This window comes from Corvus hawaiiensis, chromosome 16 (genome assembly GCF_020740725.1).
Source record: "Corvus hawaiiensis isolate bCorHaw1 chromosome 16, bCorHaw1.pri.cur, whole genome shotgun sequence".
Classification (NCBI taxonomy): Eukaryota; Metazoa; Chordata; class Aves; order Passeriformes; family Corvidae; genus Corvus; species Corvus hawaiiensis.
Genome location: NC_063228.1, coordinates 1,674,095 through 1,700,140, shown reverse-complemented (window position 1 = coordinate 1,700,140; position 26,046 = coordinate 1,674,095). Strand labels below are relative to the sequence as shown.

General features: G+C 43.0%; 1 protein-coding gene across 3 annotated transcripts; it reads left to right on the top strand.

Moving 5' to 3' along the window:
* The first annotated feature begins 4 nt into the window (after positions 1 to 4).
* DCUN1D3 (defective in cullin neddylation 1 domain containing 3) lies at positions 5 to 25,421 on the top strand. 3 transcript variants are annotated; one of them, XM_048320818.1, is made up of 4 exons: positions 5 to 104; positions 10,638 to 10,713; positions 15,441 to 15,973; positions 17,869 to 25,421. In XM_048320818.1, exons 3-4 carry the CDS (start codon positions 15,543 to 15,545, stop codon positions 18,350 to 18,352), a joined length of 915 nt encoding a protein of 304 aa, XP_048176775.1. In that variant the 5' UTR covers positions 5 to 104; positions 10,638 to 10,713; positions 15,441 to 15,542; the 3' UTR covers positions 18,353 to 25,421. The 3 variants fall into 3 exon arrangements, with proteins under 3 accessions (XP_048176775.1, XP_048176777.1, XP_048176776.1); XM_048320819.1 differs by lacking the exon at positions 5 to 104 and adding an exon at positions 9,693 to 9,845; XM_048320820.1 differs by lacking the exon at positions 10,638 to 10,713.
* The last annotated feature ends 625 nt before the right edge of the window (positions 25,422 to 26,046 follow it).

Sequence of the window (26,046 nt, the reverse complement as noted above, 5' to 3'; positions counted from 1 at the left end):
TCACGGCACGTCACGTTACGTCACGGTACGTCACGGTGCGTCCGCCAGCTGAGCGCTCGCCCGGAAGTGATGCGGCGGAGGCAGAGCCGCTCGGCGCCGCGGAGGTGAGTGAATTGGACCGGAGCTCTTCCCGTCCGCCCGGGCTGCGGGGGAGCAGCGGCGGGAGCGGCGGGGGCAGCGCGGGGCTCGGCGCGGCTCGGCACGGCCCGGGCGACGGCGGCGGGCTTCGTCCGTGGCCGCCGCGCTGCCCCTCAGCCCCGCCAGGGCCGGCTGGGCTCGAGGGGCCCCGCGCTGTCGCCGCCGCCCCCTCACGTCAGGGCCCCCCGAGCCGCAGCCGTGCAGCGCCGGGACAGCCCGCCGGGAGCGGCCGCACAGGCGCTGCCCCGGTGCCGCGGGCGGGGCGGTCCCGGCCGGGCGCTGCTCCGGATGGTGCCGGTGGGGTCCGGCCCCGCGGTCCCGGGGCTCTCGGTGCCTCCGGGCCGAGCCCACCCCACACTCGTCCCCGTGCCCCGAGCGGCGGTGCTGCCTCGCCCCGGGGTTTGGCTCTCCTGGTTTCCTCCGTTCCGGTGTTTGCAGGGTCCTAACACGTCCCTTACGGTGGTCGCTACCGGCGGCCCCGCAGCCCCCCAGGGCCGGGGAGAGCGGCTGCTTTGTTCGGGTGCGCTTCGTGCCCAGCCTTCTCACGTGTCCCGTTAGACCGTGAATGTTCGTAGTGTTTTCAGGAAAAAGACAGAGAAATAAACTGTAAAGCGATTTATTTTCAAGGTAGTTCTCTCTATCTGAGCATACCCCCTTCGCACAGCCGCTTTTTTTTCCTGCTTCACCTTTTCCTCCCTCCCTTGAACGTGTTTACCCTTCCTGTGCAAGCTGCAATCTGCGTTAATCACTCTCTGGGGCTGTGGTGGTACTAATAAGCTACTCATAACTACTTGAATTATAATTTGCATAATCAGTGTTTCGAGCAAATATTGGTTGGAAGAATATGCCTATCCTATCTGTGCTCTGGTTGTTGGAAAGAATCATTGATTATCTTTTAAATAGTTAACACTGCTGATATGCTGCCCTTCAAAATGTTACATTGATAACTGAACAGGCTGATGCTAAGTGTCAGAATACAGCATTGATCCACAGATGGTATATTTTTTTGAATGGCAGTGTCTGACACATAATTTAAAGGGGTAATGAGTTAAGTGCTCTGGAAAGAAAAGGGGGTATTGCTGTACAAACAAAAAGCACAGAACTGCCCTACCTTTTTGAAAATTACAGGCCTCATTGGCATGGTCTGTCTTTTTTTGAGAGAACAGTTGACCAAAAAACATCATCTGAACAAATTCTGATGTGTTTAAAAAACTCTTTGTTAAACAGTTAATGTGTAGCTACAGTATTAGTGTTTTATTTGAGCTACAGCAATGGGAAGAGAGAGTGTCTGAGTACTCGTGTGCATCTGAACACTGCTGCGCGTTTCCCTGGTGAAAGATAATCCTCAGAAGAGGAAACACAGCCCCTTAGTTAAGATTGCATGTGAAAGTAAAGAGATCTGACCTCGTGTTCTTGTCGGTTCTGTAGTCTGTCCTCAAAGTCTTCCCCACGCAGGTGTGTCATGGTGATCTGTGGAAAACATTCGCATTTACATGAAAGGCAGCTCACAGTCTAAAGCAAAGGTTTTCTGCGCATCAGCAGAAAAAGGGGAGCTTGTGATCTGTGTTGAATTAGCTCAGATTTGCAAAGTGCAACTGGCTTTACAAACTTACTGCAAATACCGGCTTTTGTAATGATTTCTAAAACTCTGATTATTTCCTAATGTTCCCAATAGCAAGTTGTATGTAGGCATGAATGACTGTAATTCTTAAAAAAAAAAAAAGTAACAAAACTAATAACAGGGGAACTTACAGCTTTGGTACTACTTGGCTGCTTTCTTTATGAGACTGACAGCCTGCAATATGAGCTGTAATCAGGATCTTCAAGGCTCTGTAAGGTGCCTTTTCTGCCCAGATTCTTGCTTTATTTTAAAGTTGAGTGTTGTTGTGTTCATAGAAAATTCTCACTGATTTCTGTCAGTAGTTCTTATAATTTGTTGATCTTGGAAATTCATTAATAATTACATCTTGCTTCCATTTAGCATGAATTGTATTGAATAAAGATGATCAGATGAAGGAGTGGCTTTGAGAGAAAACTAAGAACAGCTCTTTTGGAAGACCCTCATTGAAATTAATTGAAGAAATATATATTGAACAAGAAGGGCTGCCAGACAATTTGACAGACTTCTAGGATGTGTTCTGACAAATTTGGGAGTGGATAAGGAAGAGGCTTGGTTCTGCTGCTTGCTTTGGTTCGGCTTAAGGAACAGGAAGAAGTCCTGTGTGATGTGTATGGGGCAGTGGGGTATAAAGCAGATGGGAAGGGGATGGAAGAAGAAGGGACAGACACAACTCTTCTACACTTGCATTTCCTCATGGCAGAAAGAAATGCACAGAGGGTTTGGATATAGAGATGCACGGCTGCAGGTCGGAGGGAGTGAGAGTGCCCCAGCACTGCTCAAATCTGTCCTACACTGAAGCACTTGATTTTCTTTATTGGTACCAGGGAAACGTTGGTAAATTTAATTTAGAGCCTTGGAGCACTATAAAATCCATCATGATGGGGTTTTGGCAGTTTGTAAGAACTTGCAAATTGCAGAAACAATGTTATTGTTCCATTAGGCACATGGGTCTGTATGTGAATGTAACAGGAAAACTCTGCTCTGAGTAAGAAGAGGTTATAAAAATAGAAGCATGGGATGTTAGAAAAACAGTCCTTTCTTTCATCCTCATACTTAAAAATACAGAAGGAGCTCCATATTGGTAGCCAGAATTCTTGGAAGACTGAAAGAACAATCTGTAAACACTCGAGGGACTTCGTAGTCACAGGAAGATAAGAGGGAACCCCCCTAACAGCTTCATCAGAATTCCCTGGCTGGGCTCCTTCTCTTTGGCTGCATCTCCCTAGGGGTCTGCATCTTATCTTGCTGGCTTCCTTTCCCCTATTTGCCTCTGACTAATAGGCTTTGTCTTCTGGTTACTGGAAGTCTAGTAAGTTCTTTTGTCTCTTACCCCTTCCTCCTTTTTAAAAATACTAGATTAATGGCTGTAATGTTTTGCAGACTATCTTCATTGGTGACACGGATTAATTGTGTACTTGACTCTTAAGTTACCCAGCAGTAATAACATAGTAACTTGACTTGAAACAATGGTAATTTCATGGCAAATGTTCAAGGCAAATGTTGCCTTCTGGTAAAGTGCCAACTGCAATTTACCCCCTGTAAACATGTGACACAAGTAAACTGTCTGTGCAGATTTTCTCAGTGTCTTCTGTACAGTAAGTCGTCTCGAGTGTGGCTTTTGAAACAGTCAGTGATCTCTCTTTTCTCCTCCCCTCCTTTCTTTTGCCTCTCACTTGAGTCAGGTAATTGCAGATCTGGGTTGAAACCTTCCCAGGGAGTGATGAGGAAAGCCAAGACTTGCAGACTGCTCTCATTGCTCACTGTCACCTTGGCTTCCCCCTTCCCTGAGGAAGGCTCTTGGCGACGGACTGGGGGTGAGCAAATTGGAGAGCCCCAGGGAGGTGGGGGTTGGCAAAGCTAAGGGGAGCTCTGATTTCCCCTGCACAAGTGCCAGTGGTCTTTGTGGTGAGATGAGGAGGTTCTCCTTGTCACGTGTGGCTTTGGTGTGATAGTGTGATGGTGTTTTTACGTTCTGATCTCCGTGCTGACCATAACAGAGCAAGTAGGGAATCAAAGCTTCTTGCCTAAAAGATAATCTGAGAACTGACCCATTTAGGTCTCCAGTTTGTCCATGTGTCTTGGGGGGCAGCTCTCTGGTCCAATGATCTGCATCTTAAAGGAAGCAGAAAATCTGGATTTTAGTTAAAGGTTATTTAATTGCAGTGTTTTGCTGCTAGAAGAATGCCAGTTAGGGGACTACTTAGATGTAAGTATTAAAGAACTCTTTCACAGAACTAGGAATACTGTAGAGGAACCAACAAAAGCATAGGTGGTGAGACAGGATTCCAGTAAAGAGAATAAGCTAGTATAATATTCTGGTGTCTCAGAAAGAATGGTTATAAATGCTGTTCTGTCTACAGCATCTGTCTTGTGAAAGACAAAACTTACTTTGCAAAATGTGAGAATGCTGTTCCTGACCTCCTGTCACAGTTTGTTATTCCCACAAAGTCAGACTGCCAGAGACAGTATGACAGTCGTAGTTGTTTGTTGTCTCACTTTTCCTGTTTAGTGAACATAAGTGGGTTTTTTTCAACCAAAAGGATTATGTGCTCCTGAAATATACCAGTCTTATTTTTGCATCCATGTAGTAGCATAAAGTGACAGTTTTTAGTTCTTACTTTGAGGTTTTTTTTGTGTGTGTAATGCTTTTCCTCCTGCAACTTTGAAACTTGTAATGCAGTCAGTCTTATCCTTTTGTTTTAAAATGGAAAGGGAGGGAGAAAATCATCTTAGTGCCTATGATTATGGGAGGCATGTGTAGCTCAGTAATAGAAACACAAGTGTCCTCACTCTTGGTTTTGGTCATATGCTGACTGTTCAATATTTTCATTGCCAATGAGTCTGTACAGAAAGCCTCAAGTATTCTGGATCACCATAAAAATGGGTGGCCTGGAGTGCCAAAGATCTGATGTATTCCAGCTTCCAGCAGTTACCTGTGCTTGGAGTTAGTGATTATGTCTCATGAAGTACAGGATAGATACCTACCTGGTTTCTTGTGAGGCACAAAATGTCAAGAGAACTCAAAAATATGTGAAAACTTATGAAAAGAAAAGTGTGTGTTGGTTGAATGCCACCAGATTTCTAAAGGAGAGCTGAGAGTCTGATACAACTGCTGACCAAGTTCAAGTACTCAAAAGGAGTTCCTTTGAAGCTGCTGATACAGTTAGCATCAAAATACTGCAGCATCCTTTGTACAGTGGGAAATGGTGATGCTGTTCACTGCAGTAGGGAAGTTGGGACTCAAATCAGGAGAGAGAATTAGGGCTTCAGCAGGTGGCTGTGTGTATTTTCTGCTTTAGAAACTGCAGTCAGTTTAAAAATCCAAGCATATGCTCTTAAAGCACTTTCATATGTCAGTGCTTTCACTTAGAACAATTTGTTTTACATAACTTAGATATGATTTCAGTATTTATGTGGTCAGCTGGTACTGAAGTTCCTACACAACTGCATGCAATGAGTGATTCTTTTGGCTGGCAGCCTGTAAACTGTGTTACACTCACTGAGATGGCCAATGGCCCTTCTGTAAACTCCTTATGAGCATCTGCTGCCAGCAGGGATCTTGTGAGGTGGTCTGGCTCTTGTCTTTAGACTTGTCCCTTCAGTGTTAGGGGCTGTGTGGGTCACTGTTCTCACAACTGCTTTCTGCTGGAGAGGGACACTGTTAGCCAGAACTGCTAGAAGGGCTTCCTTTTTTTGTGTGACTGCTGTCTTTTCTTCATTGTTGAGAGCAGTAAGAAATATGAAGTTATTTACTTACTACAATTAGTTTAAAGCATGTCTTATTATTACAGGAGTCACTTGATAATCTACCTGAATTACATTCAGCTGAATGTAATTGGTGAAGGCACCTCAGACAATTCAAGGTGAAGTCTGATAGCTGAACTCAGTGTAAAAGAAAATCTGTGCACACTTAGTTTAAAAGTAAATGTTTTTCTTTCCATTGCCAAGTAGATTGTAGACCGAGGTGGTTTTTCAAAGTTATTCTGGTTTGGCTACAGAGACTTGCAATTTTCCGTAGGTTAATTTGCAGAATGGATTGAGCCAGGGTAAGGTAAATATTTGTAGCACAACTACTTTCAGATGCTTTCAGTGGAATGCATCTCTGTCAAATACCCAGGGGTCGTGGTTTCTTTTGGTCCCATAACCTGCAGTTTTGCTGTAGAGATGTGAACTGGTTGTGTCAGCACAGAGTAGCTCTTCCCTTGGCATGAGCTGCTTTAATTATTCATAATACATACCGAGGTGTTAAAGGTCTGTCATGCTGTGCAAAAGTTACAGTGTACCCTGGAAAAATAGTGAAGGATTATTCTTTTACCACCCTTTGCACATGAAAGGGGAAAAAACACACAAACTCTTGTTAGAAGGTAATTTGCTTTTTTGTACATGCTGGACCTTGTATGGCCTTTGACAAGGATCTTGAGGGAGGAGGGGAATATTGGTAGTTTTTAAATGGATGGAGATTAATTCCTCAGGGAATGCACCTTTGTTTTTTGAAGGCGATTGAGTTATGCGCAGTGAAATAAATGAGAATAAATGAGTGACTACGACGTAGGGAATTGGATGGAATCTGGTTTGGGTTGTGGTTTCAGCTTTACTGAAAACTGATGGCATAATCTTGAACAGCCCCGTTGTTTGGCTGTCTTGATTTCCCCTCTGCCCATTGTCTTGCTCATAGCTTAAATAGACTTCTCAAAACAAGTACTGCTGCTGAATTAATTAGTTCATTAATTTATTTACATTACAAAAGCACCTGAAGGCACCCTTCTAAAATTATATTCTGTTTAGCTAACCGGACTTGGGTTTGTTCTCTGAAAAGACAGTAATCCTAACAAATCATTCCACCCACCTAATAAAGTAAGATGAAGCACATAATAGGAAACAATTGAAAACTTTTTAATGGGGCCAAATGGAAAAACAATGAGAAGTAATCAGTAAGGTATTGTGTGGCTAGAGAATGTAAAGAGAAGGGAGGGATTCAAGGATGATGCGTGTGTCTGCTGAAAAAGCTGCTTAAGGAATGTGTCTTCCATAAGAAAAAGTTGTAAGGTGCTTTACTCTTTCTCTGCCTATCATTTTTCACACTATTATTCGTTTTTCCTTAAGCTGGCCTTACACAATTAGCTGCACACAGTGAGCTACAGATCTGAAACATCTGTTCCACTTTTTCTTAAGACTACTTGTTGGACTTTGAACATGAAATGCGGTGTTGTGTGAGTGCACACAGAGTCAGGTGCTCTTCAAGAGTGCAGAAAGTGGGTTTCTTCTGCCCGGTCTTGAGTGGAAAAACCTCTCTTGATGAGCAAGCTCTGGACTTGGAGTGACAGCACACCAGGTTAAGGCTCAGTTGTTTGCTAAGAGACTTTTGCCTGCATCCTGGTGACTGGCGGGGTTGCTGTAGGAAGAGATTTGGTGATAGCTCTGATTCTTGGCCCTGAGACCTGGCCTGGCATTATGGACTGTAAATGTGGTGAAGTTGTTTCTGATTTTTTTGGGGTATTTTTGTACCTGGCCTTCTCTTCCCTGCCAAAGTAGTAAATCCTTTCCAGTATGGCCTTTCTCAGAGAAGTCCACTTCTCATTTGAGAAGGTATTCAGGCTTCCAACATACCTGTTGCCTGGCTTGGTATTCCCATAGACTGCCACGTAGCCTTCTGCCAAGTGGCAGCCAGAACTCAGCATGGTGCCTTTTCAGGTGTCTACTTAACTAGCTTCTGCTCTATGCAGGCATGTTCTTAGGATCAAATTTTACCTAGTTTGATCACATTTCTTAAGCTGTTTTGTTTCCAAAGCTCAAACTGAGGCTAATCAGAAATAGTTTGTTATCCTGGTTTGGAGCAGATTGATAAAGTTCTTGTGTATTTGCTCCCAAAACCATAACCTGTCTGTAATTCATTGAAAGGTTCTTCAACTGCAGGAAGCCTCACAAACTAATAATTCATTTCAACTAATTGCAGCAGGACTTTCCTGCTTTTAGACTTCCTCTTGAGTAACTTTGCATAAATGTATTTGTGCAGCAGTGGTGCGGAGCAGATCAGTGTGACAGACTGGTACTAGCACAGTGCTTGGTTGAGGATGTGGTGAGGTGTGTTCTGGGCTCCGGAGAGTCCATTATATGCCATTGTGCTGCACTCAGAATGCTTCTGCTGAGAAAGTTTCATTGCAGGTTAAGGCTTGAAATAAGCAGTTCCCATAACATGCTGGCTTTGACTGAAGTTTGTTTTATGCTGTAACACTTGTGCACAAAGTGCTTTGGGATTGTAGTGTAGAACTGGAATGCACAGTGAAAGTTTCCACATGTAGCACTGATCCTTTCAATTTCTGCCTGTTGAAGAGGGAAAAAATACCACTGATTCTTCACTGATTCCCCACATGGGAGAAAAGAAAGTTACCTTTGGTGAGAAAGCTGCCTGCTCTTACCACTGGGCAAGCTGCTGAGGGTGTGGAGGGTCTGCACTGATCCTCACAGCCAGTGTCAGAGCAAAGGGGCTTAGACACAGGTGCGAAAAGAGGCAGGTGAGCGAAACAAAGGCCTCCATAATCCCGAGGGTCCACACTGTTTACTTACTTACATTTCCCTGTGGGTTGCTGAGGGATTGCTAACGAGCAGTGCAGGCTGTTGTCTGAGTTCCTGTGCTGTGGTGTTGCTGCTCCACAGCAGCACGGGGGGAGGGATGTTGGCGACCACAGCATACGGCTACACCGTGTGACTGTGGCCCAAGGACTGAACCGAAACCTGTGCCACCAACGTGCTGATGCTTCTCTCCACCCCCGCTGCAGTCACTGTACATGGTTTAGGATGTAGTCAGTCAGCCACAGTGCATTGCTGTGCTATGACAGCCTTTAAATACAGCCTTGAAGAGCTTGATCTTTTAACTGCTAACTCATACTAACTTTTTATGCCATATCCTATAATTGTGTTTTCAAAGTTTACACATGCTACTACATTAAAAAATTTTAAAAGGTTAAATGGACAACTTGGAAGGCCAGAAACATAAAGAAAGGGGAAGAATTGTAGCTGGTGGTTCTAACAGATGTTAAAATTTCTGGCTCCAGTCAGTGTGTGTGTGTGTGTATAGGTCAGCCAACATGAAAATTACTTCAAACAACCTGAAAAAGTTTGGCTTTTGCTGGGTAGGGCTGATCTCCATCAGATTCAGCTTCTTTTGAACTTGAAATAAGTATTTGCTTCCAGTACGTGCAGTAAGTCAACTGGAAATGTAGATTTGGTGGATCATAGATCTTTTCCAAAGAAATACAAATATGTTTGAAAAGTAGTTTATTGCAAAAAGTTGCCATGACAATGATTTTTCAAAATGTGAACTGTAAGATGTTGCTTCTCAGTTTAGGTTCCTGGGGAATGAGGCTGCACAGCACCCTGTGTCCCTCCCTTTTCTTCTTTCCTCCCTGGTGATTTATAAAAGGAATTATGTAGATGCAGAAACCCAGAAGAAATTAACATAGATGTGCCAGATGTTACATTTTCTTAAATTCTTGAAATTCATGGGATGCTACGGTCAAATAGGAAGAAATTCAAGCTAGTACTTCCACCGGGAGAGAGGCAGACACTCCTCTGCTTCCCTGCACATTTAAGCTGGCTGGTGGCTGTGCACCCACAGGAGTGTCTGCTAAAAGAGCTGTGAAGCCCTGGAGGAGGGAAAAAGGGTGGTTGGTTGTTGGTGGAAGATGAAGTTTGAGAGCAGAGTATATAAACCCAGTGTGGAGTAGACTTTTTGGTCTCCATCTCAACAGTAAATGCCTAAAAATGGTTCAGTGGAGATATGTTTTTGCTCTGTGTGTGTATATGAGTGAAAGTACCACCCCAGAGTTTCCAGGCATTTTGAAATGTTTGGGGCTTTTAAAGCTCTTATCAACAGCTTTGGTCTAAAGCAGGTTTTATGTGTCAGTCAGATTTTCCTAATCCACGTATAGGATTCAGGTTCGGGGAAAACTCATGTGGAGATTGGCATGTATGACAAGACCTTGTTTTATGGTTGTCCTTCTACATTGAGTCCCCTCTTTCTGCTGCAGAAAGCTCTGAACAAGCTAATGTTCCTGCTTGTTTCCTAAGAAGTCAATCTCCTGTAAAGGTAAGTATGCAGCAAGGCAGCTTTTGATCACCTGTCTGCTCCCTAGGTGTACTAAGAGCTGTAAAGATGTTTTAGTGTTTATGTTAGTATGGTAGAGCAGGGGAGCTTTGCCAGAGATTTCTTGTTTGTTGTGTTTTTCTTCTAGATCAGATGCAGAGGTGTTGACTAGGGGCTGCAGTTGCAGCTCTTGCTACACAAACCAGATATACCTCTGTCTGTCATCTCTTCAGAGGTTCCTAGTTATACAGCAGAGCTGTGAATTTAAGAGAAGTGAAGTTGAGCCAGCTCGACTGAACATGGGAAAACAAACATGGAAAAGAATGTGCTAGAGAATGAAAAAAGAGAATTACTCTCCAGACCCAAATTATGCTTTGCTAGGTAGCAGCTGTCTGGCATTCACAGATTAAACAGCGCTCAGCTAACATGCAGTGACAGTGATAGCATGTCCTCTGCTTTGCTTTGAGTGCATGAAATGAGGAATTAACTCTGCCATGCTGAAAGCCATAAAAGTATCCGGAAGTGTCTATTTACTCCTTACAAACATTTGAATTTGTCTGTTGTTTTCAGTACCTGTTCTATGGTTTATATGACAATGCAGAGTTAATGGTGTTAATGCTACTTTATAAGTCAAAAAAGTGAAGTAGTATTTTATAAAATGACTCTTTGAACAAATGGAGTTTGGCTCTGAATGGTTTTATTAAATACACAGTTGGTTCTCAGTGATTTGGTGCATTTCATGGTTTTCATAGCCTCTCCTAAATGTAAAGATTTGTGTGGTCTTTTGTCTTCCAGCATTCTATGTGGAACCCAGGGAGCCTAAAGGAAGCTGTGCAGCTAGTGGAATGATTCCCTGTGTAGCTGAAACTAAGTAAGTATTAGATGTTTGCTTACAAGATCACTTGTCCAGCACAATTGTTAGAGCAGCAATTGCTTCTGCTTCAGCAGTGGCAGTGATCCTCTCCTGCCTCCCCAGTGGGAAGCTCTGTGTATCTGTTCAGAGTTGGAAACAGACAGAGCATCCATGATACTGTTCCCTACTCTCAGCTGTTTTTAAAGTCAAAAAGTCATGTATCCCTGTCCATTAAAAGGTAGATAATGCACAGCGGAATTCTGTAAAATTCTTGCAGACTATGCTCAAGTGTTTGTGAAAAGCTGAGGCTGGGTTGAGGCTTAGTTAAGCTCTAGCAATGTTGTCTTTGCCTTAGCTAGTGCAATGCTACTTGGAAAGGGATTTAGTGGTTGGCTGAGCTGTCTCCCCTTTTGTTATGAGATTTCCTAAATTTGTCTTCGAGGTCTTCTTGAACGTATGGAAAGTTTTTCCCTCTATTCTCTTGATACTTTCTGTGTTTTGAAACTCATTATAAATACCTTCTGATGCAACACTTTATTAAACAGCATAATGCTTGTTTTGCTTGTTATTCTCTGGACATATCCAATAATTTCTATTGCTACAATAACATCAGTCATTAAAGAAAAATACAGGGTTACTTAAATATCTCCTTTGCATCTTCTCTCCTCCTGCCAGCTCCCCCCCACTTCATTGCTGCTGTTTTCAATTGTTCCACGGTGTGCCTGTATGATTGAGAGTTATTACTGAGTCACTTTGTTTTGCTCCCTTCAAATTTGGGTTATGTGTGATCTGGTCACTTGAAAATGGAGGAAAAATGCTGCAAATTCCTTACAGCACTTAGAAAGAAACCCCACACAAAACCCTCACCAAATCAAAAAGCCCCACCAAGCATTAGCTAAGGCCTTTGTAATCTTCTCTAGGTTTTCATTTAATGTGTGGGGCCATATGGCTCTGCACATCCTTTGTTCTTAGAGGGTGACTTTCCTTTAGCTGGCTGTATTCACCAGCACTCATCTTTCTGTGTTCCCAGCTGCTGACTCCTTTCTAGAAAGGTGCAGAGAACGTCATTGTGGATCTCTGCTTTGCAGATCCTGTGATGTGGAAGACGGCCTCATGGGCATCTTGGTGATTCATATGTACTGGAGATCATTGCTCAATACTTTTCTGAGTAATAGACTTCTTTGGGAGCACTGCATCCTGAAGTGCTGAGCACATTCCAACCTTAGCCCTGAATTTTGATCCTTTTTAGTAGAATGGCAAAAGTAGCGGTCACTGCTGCCTTTTATGTCTTGCTTTTATGCTGCACAAGCCTGTTAGTAATTTTGCTTTTGGGCACTGATCCTTCTGGGAATTGGTGCTTTGCCACCAGTCCGGTGTAACCTTGGGGTACACGAGAACTTTATACTGGCAGTTCCTGACCCAGCTGGGAGTGATCTCTCTGCAGCTCCCGGCGCTGCCGCAGCCGGGACACTCGCTGTGCTCTGGAGCCGAGCGCACGGCCCTGTTCACCTTCCTGAGGGTGCTCTCTCCCACTCCCTGAACGCTGCCTTCACTGCAGCTCCTGATGCTGCAATTAGATCCTCTCTCCAGCCTTCCTTAACAAAAGGGCCGGCTTCTCCCACTTGTTTCTATCTCCTTCCGAGGCTCTTGTTCCTTTCATGCCTTGAAACCTGAGTCATGTAGGAAGCGGAGGTGACTAGTTAGTGAAGTGGATCCAGCTCAGCGAAGGCAATTTACAAAAGGGTAACTGATGGAGTGCCAGAAGACTTTTCTCTTACAAAACCAGATACATGCACAAGCTGCCAGCGGATGCAGTTTGGATTTTTTTTTCCCGAGCTGGTTTTGCTATTTTTGGGGTAGAATGCTTCTAAGTATCTGGCACATGGCATCAAGTTTCATGTAGAAGAAAAGTGAGGAATTTCAGCAACTGTACATCAGTATCTTCTAGTGTTTGTTCATAAGGAGTAGGATTGTGCTCTGAAAACCTCCTCAGCAGGGGGAGGAGGAAGGAAGAACTCAGTTGCTGCAGGGAAGAGCAGTGCTAGCAGTGCCCAGGCAGTGGCTGTTCAGGAGCAGCATTCAGCTCTTTGTAAGGCAAGTAGGAGTACAGGAAATGTGTTTGTTAGAGGGGTACGATGTGAGGGAGGTGGTTAGCTTGCGCTCTAGGGGCTAATGCTATTGGGCTTGCTTGTTTTTGAAAACTGCTCGTGGGACACTTCTTCCTTCTATGTATTGTAATGCTCTTTTTGTGACAGCTAATGTCTTTAAAACCCATCAGTTTCATCACATTGGTGATGTCACTTTGTAAACCTGAACATGAGATTGTTATCATCGTTAATACAAGCTGTTGCTTAGGAAGCATGACAGCATGAGTCACTTGTATTAGGAAAATTATGGACACAGTCTTGCAAACTGCCTTTTTTTAAAAAAAGCCCTTTAAATTGGGATTCCTCGAGTGAATTCGATTAATCTGTCAATTATGATGTGTGTGATTTGACTACTTTAGAGGAAAGTACTGTTCACTAATAGGCAGCTGTTCCTTAACCTTCCCACAGGGAAAAGCTGTTCCAAATCACAATAGCTAATAACTGCTGTTACATCTTTGAGCAGAAAGTTTTCTATACTACATAGACTCTGCTTTAAGCTCTAATACTAGTCTGTACTCAGGATTTTTTATTCTGTTCTTTTACCTGCATGCTTTTCTCTAAAGAAAAATCTGTCCAGTGTGGTGCTAGCTGCCTCTGAGAAACTGATGGAAGAACAAGAATTAGTGTAGATTGAGCATTTGAGTTCTGATGAATTTAAAGATGGGGAGGGGGGGAAAAGCTGGTATGTGGGAGTTAATCACTAAGCAGTTTTTACACTGCCTACTAATATCCTGTTTGTTTTGGTGTAATGAAATAATGACTGGTGTAGACTGGAGAGGACGATGTTACTCAGGCACCTGGCAGCACAGAAATCAGTGCCAGGCTGTGCTTTGCAACTGACAGAGCTGTGAAGAACTAAGGACCAGTGAAATTGTCTTATGGATTGTTTATATTGACATGCATATTTTTATGAATCCTTTAAAATAACTATTTTTAGTGATTTTAATTTTTAAAAATTGTTTTAATTAAAATATTTATTGAACACATTAAATCAAACTTTGCTTGCCTGTAAAAATGATGCTGCAAAGTTCATCTTTAAAGCATTGTGATGAAAGAATATATAATATGTTTGTTCCTTTGGCTTCTTAAAAATAGGTATTTGTTAGTTTTGTGTATGGGTTATGTGCTTAAGAAAAGGGACTGGGGAGGGAAAGGGAAGCCAGGTAGTGAAATCCAGCATCTTGGCTGTTGTAGTTCCACTGGCAAAATTTTTTGCTCATGAAGCTGCACAGGTGCTGTTTTGTCAAAACAGGTATAATGGCTGAGAGAAGATTTGTTTTTGTAATCCTAATATCTGAGAATTCATCTGTACTTGCTGCTGCTGTTGGTTTACAGCTTAGAAGAGGGGTTCAGTCTCAGTAAAGCTTTGCCCAAGAAAGAATACAGTAAAACTGACATGACAGCTATTGTATTTCTTGATTTTTAAATTTTTGTCTCTCTTCTTTCTTGTTCTAATTCTAAACTGGAAGCTGTACACAAAGTCAAGGCAATCTGTATGTTTGAAGCTTTTGCCTAACTGACAGCAGAGGTGAAATGCAAATAAGTGGGTAAAGGAGGAATATGATAAGCAATTGCTTTCTTGGAGCTGACATTTCTGAGAAATGGACTGTCCATGGTGTGGCTGCTCGCTGATAGGACAGTGTCAGAGTGTTAGCTTGGTTTTAACACGGAAAATTGGAGAAGCCTTTTCTGTGGTTAAAATATCTTTTCCAAATATGCAGGGCTTTGTGATCTATAAAAAGAGAGTATGATGAAATCATTTCGGCATTTTAATTTTTATTTTAAAAAAAACCCTCTGAACTGGAATTACTACTTCTTATCTGAATGTGTGTCTGTCTGAAGAAGTTTCATTAAGAAGGCCCCCTCCCCTGTCTGTCTCCTTACCTGAAGGGAGGAGCCCACTTGAAACAATGAACTGTTCCTGAACACCCTCTTGCATAAGAAGTGTTGCCTCCTTTCTGCAAACACATTCTGTGTATATTTTAAGTACAAAAATCTAGATTCCAAACTCTGTTTAAAAACAAACACACAACTTCCACTCTCTCTCCTCCTCCCAAAAAACAGCCAACAGCCAGCTCCCTCCTCCCCACCTCCTTGAGAAGCCCCTTTTGCTGGTTTGCTGAAGGTACAGTCTAGATCCAGTGCTTAGGTCTCTGCCAGGTTGTCCCATCACTGTCCCCGTCCTTCCTTCCCTGCTTTGTTTCAGTGTTTTATATTCTATATATAAAGTGTGGGTATACTTTTAAAAAACATTTCCTTTAAAATATTTCTGGGTTAGACGAGTCTGTCGCGATGAAGCCTGTACATGAATCAACCTCTTTGTAACCTATGCTGCAGTAAGAATTTTAGGAATTTCCTTTATTAGGACCCGTTAGTATAGTGCAGCCACTGAGTGAGCTGCATTGCTTTCTAGGTAAAACAGCCTGAAATTGCCTGAAATTTATGGCATATACCAGCCTTGTGTACACTGCTCCTTTGCAGTACACAAACCTTAAATATCCTGAAGTCGGTCGCTTAATGGCAAATGTTATCCCACATTTAATACTTCAGATATTCTTTGTAGAAACACAGCAGTTTGACTCTGAAACTGTTTTTCAGGTTAGCTGAGCGCTGCTAATGGCATGGTGAGATGTGTTGAAGAGCAGCTGCGAGGGTGTCCAAGGGCAGGGGGACCGCGCTAGGAGCTGGGCTTGCAACATCATGGGCCAGTGTGTCACCAAGTGCAAGAATCCTTCTTCTACCCTTGGCAGCAAAAATGGGGAAAGAGAATCTGGCAGCAAGTCCCACAGCAAGAGAAGTGCAGTCCACAAAGACGACCATGGCTCAGCTTGCGGGAAGGCTTCAGGAGACATTCTTGTGAATGGGACAAAGAAAACCGACGCTGCCGTTGAGTCCAGTCAGCCTCCGACGTTTTCTGGAGATACAAAGAAAGACTCTGTTTGCAGTGCAGAGGAATCTTCTCTTCAAAGGATTGGGGAGTTATTCAGGAGGTATAAGGACGAGCGGGAAGATGCCATACTGGAAGAAGGAATGGAACGATTTTGCAATGACCTCTGTGTTGATCCCACTGAATTTAAAGTACTAGTTTTGGCTTGGAAATTCCAGGCTGCTACCATGTGCAAATTTACAAGGTTAGTTCTTGTAGAACTTGTAATTATTTTCATATGTTAAGTGTATCCTGTCAGCAGTACATTGGAGAGACAGCCTCATTAGCTTCACTTACTTATTTCTTCTAACATTTGTATTTTGATCAAATTAATTCCTACCACTGCAGAAGGTAAGCTTTGTATTGTCTTCTTTTCCCCTTCCCCTCACACTGGATTTCAGATGATGTGGTTTTGGCCATTATGCTGCTTGTGATGAACAGTGTAGTGAGATTCTGTAGACATTAATTTATTCCTGATTTACCAAAAGCAATTTACTGTATCCAGCATTATCATGGTGATGAGATTGGACACTGAAATTAATTTTTCCTTTAAAGTGATGTGAGATTCTTTAGTAATTGCTACTAACTCTGTTAACAGTCTGTGAAAGAATGACAGAATTGTTCCTGTGCAGCCAGTGTTACACTTAATGTCTTTTTCCAAGAGTAATCCTGTTAAAGCATAGAGAGGGAAGGAAATGTGAGGGTTTTGACACTGGTAGCTGTTTCATACTGGCTGACAAATGATTGCTGTTCAAAGTGCTGTCTGCCCTGCTGGACAAGGGCCTCAGTCAGCAGGCTGACAGCATGTGTGATGCTACAGGAAACAATGGACGGGCTAAAACTTATCCCACAAAGCCCACAAGCAAACCCAAACTGCAGCAGCCTCCCCCAGCTTGATTAGCAATGTCCAGGTAAGAGCAAGTAAAGACTGCCTACAAGACTTGCAGGGAGAGAAGGAATTTTTTTGTTTTTTGGTCTACCTAGATTGGTTTGAGTAATGCTGCCTATTTTTACTGAGCTTATAACTTTCAAAATTACTTTGGTGTTCAGAGCTTTGACCCAAGCCTCTGCTGTGCACTGAACAGCATCTTCAGAGTCTTTGTGGCTGTGGGTGTGTGTCAAAAGGATGAGTTACTCTGGAATGCAAATGTGGATTTACTGGAGGCTGGCGATGCAGGTATTTGCTAAAATGGTAAAGGAATTGTAAGTAGTGTCTGTGATTCTGCACAGCTACCATGAGTATTATAAACGGGTTTTAATTTCCTTGGGGAGGACAAATCTAGTGGTGAGAGGTTAGATTTGTTGAAGGGCATGCTCCATGGTACAGGTGCTGATGGACTTCTTCCATCAAAGAAAACAGCGTGGTCTGTTCTCCTGAGTGCTGCTCCATCTCTTGTCTTCCCTCGTGTGTCAGCCTGCTGGCTCTCCTGGCTGGTTGTAACACTTGCACAGGAGCATCAGAGAAACTGGAGCTAAAGGTGTACCCACTTGGTACAGGACTGGTGCTTCGAGCAGTGTTGATACATTGTGCTGTAGCCCCTGTGATGCCGTGCTCCCTTCCATGCTCTCAGCAAGTGCCTTGCTGACCCACACCAGTGGCTCCCTTTTGGTTTTGCAGGCTGGAAGAGCAACCACAAACCAAGGAAAAGCAGAAGTGGACTGCACTGTCTCTTGCAAATAGCTCACCCAGAGCATGGGCATTTAGCCATGGGCAGTATTGAATCAAGTTGGGGTAACATTTCAAACATATGGAATTTCTTCTGTGGTAAATTAGATTCACTTGTTAATGTGAAAGGCGTTCCAGGATGTGGAAATGTCCAGAAAAGCCAGAGAGCAGAATCTTTGAGAGGCTAACAGTGCCCCAGCAGACCTGGGGGCTGTGTGTGGTTCCCCAGGCCTTAAGGACTTGAGGCCTTGGGACTGTCTCTCTTTCCAGTAGCTCCCCTTGCCAAAACCTTTGTGCCACTGGGTCTGAGGGTACACCTTGTCTTGTCCAGGTGGTCCTCTTTGCTTTGATGCAGCTGAACGGAGACGGGACGTGTTCGGCACGCGAGGTCGGTGGGAAGAGCTCACTCTGACTTCTCTTCTCTTGCTTAACAGGAAGGAGTTTTTTGACGGCTGCAAAGCAATAAATGCAGACAGCATTGATGGCATTTGTGCAAGGTTCCCCAGCCTCCTAAATGAAGCCAAGCAGGAAGATAAATTCAAGGATCTCTATCGTTTCACCTTCCAGTTTGGCCTGGACTCTGAAGAAGGACAGAGGTCGCTACATCGGGAAATAGCCATTGCCCTTTGGAAATTAGTCTTCACCCAAAACAAGCCCCCTATTTTGGACCAGTGGTTACACTTCCTAATCAAGAACCCCTCAGGAATCAAGGGAATCTCCCGGGACACGTGGAACATGTTTCTAAATTTTACTCAGGTGATTGGACCGGACCTTAGCAACTACAGTGAGGACGAGGCCTGGCCGAGTCTCTTCGATACCTTTGTGGAGTGGGAAATGGAGCGAAGGAAAAAGGAAGAGGAAACCAAATGTGTTCTGTCCTCGGACACAGAGGGCCTGTGTGCAGACGAACAGACTTAGCGGCGGCCGAGCAGCAGTGACAAAAGCGACTTGTTGCCCTTCACAAAATGTAAACTCTGGATGTTTCTGGAAATTACCGAGGCTCCAGATTTTTCTACTTTACACCTTTTTCTGCCTTGTCTTTGAAAGGGCTCTAAAATGCTGTATCATGTTTTAGGCACTTTCTTAATTTTGGTTATTCCTTTTATTCTTGCCCTGAAATATTTGACCCTGGCTACAAGTTAAGCATTTTTGGTTTGTTTGTTTTTTTTTTTTTTTTCCTAAGACTTCAGATTAGTATAAATAAGTCTGATACTTCTTGCACAATGTAGAACTTTTTAGTTAGGTTAAATTAACATTGCTAAATTATACAGTGCCAGATTAAGTTTTTCATACTACATCTGTCAGGGCAGGTCTGTACTGTGTGTAGTGCTGTTTACATTGTTGAAATTTTAGGCTGTAATAATTTTAAGGTTTTATACCAAGATGAACAGCAGTGTTAACTATAAATGCATTAATCCTGGGTAATAAGGCTCTAAAAACCAACATAAGCAACAGCTTTTTGTAATATGGCTAATTCCCATTTTGAGCTAACTCCTAGTGAAGGAGTCCAGATCATTCCTTTTTTTGGACTTTCAAACTAAATGTTGGGATTGTTTTATAAAATTACTGTACCTGTCAGTCAACTGAGTGGTAGATGATGATTTGTATCTAAATCTCTTTACACATTCATGTAATAAAAGAGCAGTACTACCTCAGTTTTATTGAAAGTGGACTTGTTGATGGACTTCCATTTTCTCTGGAAGTTGTATTTTTGTGGTTACATGAGAATATTTTTACTTGACTAAAAGAACCAAAGGTTCTGCTTCTTAAGTTTGCTAAACATTGACAGAAGCAACACACAAATCCTAAGTCTTCAAGGAAAACTGTGGTATAATTCTGCTTTAACTTGTTTGATTTATACCTAAAGTATTACCTTACTTGTCTGGCAAGCACAGTACTTCTATGTAAGGAACTATCTTTTGCATTAATATTGACAAACCAATTTTTTAAAGCATATGTTTAATTGCTAAATTGCAGTTAATACTCCACACTTTCTGGAGCAACAATATTGGCATCTGATGAAAAAGTGAATTCTTAATGTGTTCTTAATGACAACAGTGTAGATGAGTCATTTTTAGACTGATTTGATAATACTTGGATAGGAGTCAATTTATTATTTTACAATGCCTGTATTGGGACTATTTGCCTGTTGAAATTGTTGTGACTTAAAGGGAGTTTTATTAACACTGGTTGAAACTTTTTTGGTTATTGATGCTACCTTTTTTAATTTTAGTATGTCAACTTTTTTACACCTTTTGGTAAAAGGATTGATTGCCAAGGCTTTCTCTATAGCCAAGTGCTGGCTTAATGAATTTGATATACTTCCGTTACACACTGTTTATTTTCAGAGCTGCATTTCAGGATCATAAAACAACTTCAGCTGAAGAAAACAAAACCAAAACAAAAAAATTCTGGACAGTCATCCATAGCATCTAATGGCTTTTGTGATATAAGGGTTTTAAAGCTAAAGGGAAACAGGTGTTAAGTGGTGAGCTTGTCACCAGGTCTAGGATGTCAGCTTTGCACATCTGCTGTGCCCCAGGGGGGTTAGCAGAAACAGGAGTAGGATTTGCCTGAGTTCTGGGACTGGCTTTGCTGGTGTGCAGCCCTGCAGTAGCTTGGCTCGGAGGTCATAAATCACTGACAAAATGTGGGTAGTGCAAACTGTTTAAAAACAAACCCACAAGCCACAGATAGCATCTCTTTCATCTAATAAAAGGAGAGTTTAGTCCATGCTACTTTTGCTGGGAGACAAGCTGTGGAAAACAAATGTCGTTGTTTTAGATGCAGCTGAATCTGTTGCTTTGCAGGAGGAGAACCCTGAAGTTGCTGTTTTTTGGGTAAATACACCCAAAGCTTTGTCCTTGCTTTTCTAACCTTCTGTGGCACAAAAGTGTTTGGCAGCAAAACCTTATTCTGATTTGGTGAGCAAAGCAGGCCAAAGCACTCGTGCTGGAATCGTTGAATTTATGGTGAGACTTTTGCTGGTGCTGTTATTTTTAAAAGACTAAAATAAATTTCCCAACAGAGGCTGCTTTGTTAGGAAAAGTTCCAAAAGGAAAATGATTTGATAGTAAATGAAGACTGTATTTGTAAGTTTGAGACTCTTCATTCATTCAGGTGTTAAATGCTTTTGTTCATCCCTTGGTTTTTTCCCCCTAAAGGAAATTTAAAATGTCCAGAATGTGAAGAGTAACTATTCAAATGGGTAGGCAGTGCATGCTTGCACACCAGATCATGGCAGCTTGTGATTTACACCCTAGCATGCAGCAGCTCCAAAGGATGAGGGACAGAGCTCTTTAAGGAAGGTGTTTGTCCTGCAGTTAGAATGTGGACAGCAGTGAGGAAATCAATCTGTAGCACATCAGGCTCAGCCATTTTAATGTATCAGATGTAATACAGCTTCCTTTTAGAGGCAGAGGTGAACACACACGAAGGGCAAAGCTGGTTTCCTGTTGGGAAAAGGACATACCATTGCCAATGGCCGAGTCCCACGTGTTCAGCGTGGGGGACAGCCCTGCTCCTGTTCTGCTGCTTCCAGCCAGGCAGGAGCAACTCCACCCACTGGGCCGGGTACTTGCAAAAATAACCAAATGATCTACCTAGCAAAGTATCACTTATTTTTAGCCTGATTTCAGTCCTTTAATTACAGAATGCACACCAGACCTGTGTCAGTTTTAAACTCCTGAAGCAGGAGCTGAAGGTGTAGCTCTCTGGCAGTGCTGGCAGTGGGCGAGGCCGTCAGACCTTCTCTTGGATTGCCTGGTGATTTTGTGATCCCAAACGAGACTCGCCCGGACTCTGTAATGCTGGGGTGAGGGAGTGGGGTTTGTGTGTGTTTCTGAGAAGTCTTTAATAATATTGGAGCCTCTGAAAATGTGCTTGTTTAATGGTTAAACTGTGAATATCTGTGGAACAGGCCAAATACATTCACTCATCATTTTTATATAATTTAATTCTTCATTGTGTAGGGCACAGGACTGTAAGTGAGCAGTGATTCTCATGAAATCCTTGAAACCATTGCAACTGTTTCATTTTTTAAAAAATTAGATTATGCATTAGGAAACTTTATGCATGTAGTAAATCTGCTGCAACTTGGGATAAATAACTATAGATAACTATATAGATAGAGTAATATACTGGAAAACTGGTCTGACATCCACAATCTGTGGCATTTTATTGCCTTCTCTTATATGCAAAGAAATACAACTCCTGTAAACTTTAGTCCCTAGTAATAAAACACCACCTACACCATATTACAGTTTGCAACACCTTTAAAATTTGGCTTCCGTATAAACTGGAGGCTTAATTGCGCTAATTTTTACTCGTGTGGGTGCATTTCTGAGGTCAAAGACTATGTCTTGATTCAAGTAAGGATTTGAAAGATCCCACCCGTAGCTGGCCATAAAACATGACCGAGGAAATGAGTTGGAATTGACCACCAAATTGTGAGTTTACTTGCTGCTGGTGCTATTCTACATGGAGAGTTACAGCTTTTTAGTACTGTGCAATCCTAGTGAAAGGACCACAGGAAAATGACTGAAGGTGTGGCAGGTGGCACAGAAGCAGCTGCAGCTCTGGCAGTTGGGACTGTGAGAGCCACTTCCCTGGGCTGGCCCGGCTGATCTCCTGGATCAGCTCTGAACCAGGACAGTTCTCAGCCAAGCACAGTTGAGAGCATGAAATGAGCTCAGGCTGCTCTGCTGAGGAGGGAGTGGCTCGGGTTGGTGGCAGAGGGATGCAGCCCCTCCTCCCGTGGACCGGGGGTGGTCACAGTGCTGGGGGCAGCAGCAGCTTTACTGGGTGACTTTTATTTCACTCTCTGTGTGTCCATCAGAGCCTGAAGAACCTACGGATCCAGGACTAGCCTGTCACCCGTGGTTCCCAGACCTATGCACTGACCAGTGACCTTAGACTTTTTGTGACACTGTCAACATAACTATTATACTTACAGTTCTAAGCCTTGTATCCAAAAAAAGCCCAGCAAAGTTAAAGAAACCATGTAGTTAATAGCCACCTCAGTTGTGATATAGTTTGTTGGCTGAGGTTACATCATTCTCATTCTTTGGTAAATAATAGTCATTGTGAGTTTCTGGGTCTTGCAGCCTTGTGTTCTGCAGTGTGATCAGTAAATTGGGCACCCAGTTCTTCCCTTGAGCCCACTCTGCTCAAAGTGTGTGCATGTGAATTTAGCCTTTCATATAAAAAAGGAAGATGCTTAACCTGAAACTCAAAATTCTTCAGGGTAGTGCTTCAATATAGAGAAAAACATATTTTTTCAAATAAGTATTAAAGCAAAATGTCTGCTTAAATTTTGTTGTGTGCAAACGAACCCACCAGTGTTAACATTTTCTCTCTGCATTATTGAAGATTGACCCTTTGGTTTTATAGTGTGAACTGAAGTGAAATTCATGAGATTGTAAGACAGAAAGAAGGCTGTAACTCCTTCACCATGAAGTACGTAGGTATCTCTACCTCTTGTTCTTAGACTTGAATAGTTTAAGGCTACCATCCTTTTGTCCCAGGATTTTATGCCTGGATGAGTAATCTATTTTTTTTAATTGACCCAAGTTAAGTATTATCTATTTGCCATAGTTTTGGTATCCTGCATTTAACCTGTATGCAAAGGACCCTTTGGAAGGGGGCCGGGTCAAGCTGCAAGCAAGAGTTGGTCCTCCCGGGTGCTACTTTTGGAGTGCAATAGAGCGAGCGAGCAGAGCTACGTGGCCTGTGGCTCAGGGGCTTCTGTCACCACACCTCCTCTTCCCTGGTCAGGCTGCCTGGACTGACAATGAATTGAAGATGGAGCAGCTGCTCCCCAAGAGGGAGCCATCAGCCTTTTCATTTGCCCTTGAAAAGCTTTAGGAACCCACCTGATGCAGTGCCATGAGTGTATTTTTCTTTTAATCAAAAATACTGTGTTTTGTTCCATGTTGGACTGGACTTGTAACACCCAGCAAAGATGGGAGCTGCGAAAGTGCAAAGGCTGCACTCATCCTTTTTCTCTCTGAGGTCAGAATCGTGCTCAGGATAAAACCCTTGTGCTTGAGCAAAGCTGGAGCGTTCTCAAGGGAACTGGAGATGCCGGAGTGGCTTCGGTGCTCAGCTGTGTTCATGAATACATTGGGGGTGTTCTTTTCCATGCAACACATCTGTGTCCTTCCTTTCCTCCCCCAAAGCAAGCTGCAACACAGTTGCTGTCACGGCAAATCCCCCATAGAGCGATGCTGTAGCAACTGCTGCTGCAAGGTTCTTCCAGTGTGAGGGCTGGTTTTGGGGTGTGACCTCTTGCACTATCAGGACGGGCACGTATTTCAAGAGAACGGGGGACATGTGAGATAAAAGGTAAAAGGAGCATGTACGTTCTTGTCCTAACAGCTTGCCTTAAATCACTGACATTGCAGCGGTTCCTTGCTACTATTGCAATCCTCAGTCTTTGAAAATCCAACAGGTTCTGTAGGTAATACTGTTTTTTGTTTAATTTTTAATAAGTTTCTATCATTGCATAATTGCACTCTTCAGATAAGCCCTTTTTGGATAACATGTCATTTCACACACAGGAAAAAAATCCATCTCCAGTGTTTGTGCTGTAAAGTGTTTCTTTTTTTCCCCCCCTGTAAATTATATCTGGACTAAAGGTTGCCTACTGTTGAAGCAGCGTGTTTACTTGAATGTTGCCATTTTATGCAGTTACAGCTGCTGACTCTTGCTCTTCTCTGGGCCCATGAGAGTGGAGATTGTGTGACCAGAGGTGGCAAACCTGCACAGAGTATTGGTGGAGCTGAAGGCTGGCTGCTACTCCCATGTGTGTTACATGTTAGAGGACTTCACAGATTAGTGCTCCATATTTTGAAGTTGTGACTTTTTAAGTCATGCTAAACAAAGTTATTTAAAAATACACTTGCTTTCTTATCTGTAAGTTTGAAGTAGTCTTTAAAAAAGAGATGGGCTGGCAGGAGGGTTTTGGGGCCTTGTGCTGTTAGTTGTTGAGTAACTCAAGTTCCGGGAGCCATGGATGGGATTGGCAGGGTTCTGTCCTGTTCGTTTTGTTGGGGTTTCCACTGGCTGGTCTTGAGGGAATGAAGCAACCGCAGGGCCCTGATGGGCTGTGGAGAAGGGTCGGCCTGGGACCGCTGGTTGGTGCAGCCTCGTTTCTCTCTTGTGGATCGTGAGGCCCCAGTTGAGCCTCGAGTCCTCCCGTATGGAAGGAGTGCACTTTGGTGGTGTTTGCTCTCAGAGAAGGAACTCGGTGTAACTAAGGAAGCAACGGGAGCAGGCTTTGCGTGGCTGTCACTGCGCCTCCTGTGAGTACCGCTCCCTGCTGGGCCTCTCGGCTCCTCAGTAACCAGCGAGGGTGGGCAGGGTCAGATCTGCCGGGCTGGGTGCCGGGGGTGTTTTGCCTTTTCAGACTTACCCAGGAGATAACCCTGTATGAGCCAGTTTTCTCACTCTGGGAAATGATGAATGTGTTGCGTGTCACAGAGCAGCCCCGTGGGTCCTCTTTGGGACAGCAGTATCAGAAGTGCTGTGTAAATGTAATGCTTGAAAACAGCTGGAGTAAATTCTGTTTCGTGTAGGATTTTTTTTCAAGGGGATGCAGCCAAATTTGAAACCTGATCTAGAGGAGAATTGGGAGAATTTCAGGACAATGCATCTACTGAATCCCAATCTACTGAATTGGTTTGTAGTTTTACAGTTACTTTTCTTACATCAAATTTTCTCACCATTGGTGTCTGGAACAGAATGGAAACAGCATCTTATGGAATGTGCAATCTAAGGCACAATGCAAGTAGGGTGTGATAAGAGGTTGTCTTTACTTGATAGCAATCCTGAGTGCAATGTTTTTGTTGTGTCCCTTTTGGAAGAAGAGCATTAAGTACAGTCTGAGGTTTTCCTTTTCTTATAAGCAAAGCATTGGTTTGTCCATTACTGACTTCTTGTGAAATTTGTGCCAGATGTATATTAAATATTTTGGTGCTTTTTCTAATCCAAGCTGCCATTCATTTACCTGTGAGATTATTGTACTTCTGTATATTTAAATGACCAATCCCTTAAAGAAAAAAAAAAAAAAACAACAAAAAAAATCCTTTAGTCACAATGTATCCTGACTACTGTAGCTTGTAAATGTTCCAAAGCTTCTGGGTTTCCTGTATTCCAGTAAGGTCTGAGGGGAGGGGAACAGCTACAGAAATCTCACCCACTGGACGGGGAACTCGCACACTGTTCTGTGCGTTACTGAACAAATGAGTAACATTTGTGGTGTTTACATAACGACACTTTGGTGTTCACTTTTTTGTGCTCAAGCTTTGTACAAAATGTCTTATTTAAAGCTGAAGTCCTTTTTACATTTTTCAATTAAAAAGGGACAAATTACTTATTTTTTCATGCCTATGAATAGGACTCTGGCTAGTTTTATTTGTCATGTGAGTTTCTCAAGCAGGACTCCTGGATGCTCACTGAATCCTACCTAGTCCTTGCAGGGAGGTGACCACATCATTTTTAAGTGTGTGGAAGGAAAACTAGCTGGTTTTTTTCAACTTTGCAGTGCAGGTATCTGCAACAAGGAGATGCTGAATGTGAACAGCCTGAACAGGAGCAAATCCTTAGAGATG

Bases quoted from the DNA above. Each gene is read 5' to 3' on its own strand.
- DCUN1D3 (XM_048320820.1), top strand. From the start codon at position 15,543: ATGGGCCAGTGTGTCACCAAGTGCAAGAATCCTTCTTCTACCCTTGGC. The intron at 15,974-17,868 runs GTTAGTTCTTGT...CTTGCTTAACAG, and splicing joins ACCATGTGCAAATTTACAAG to GAAGGAGTTTTTTGACGGCT.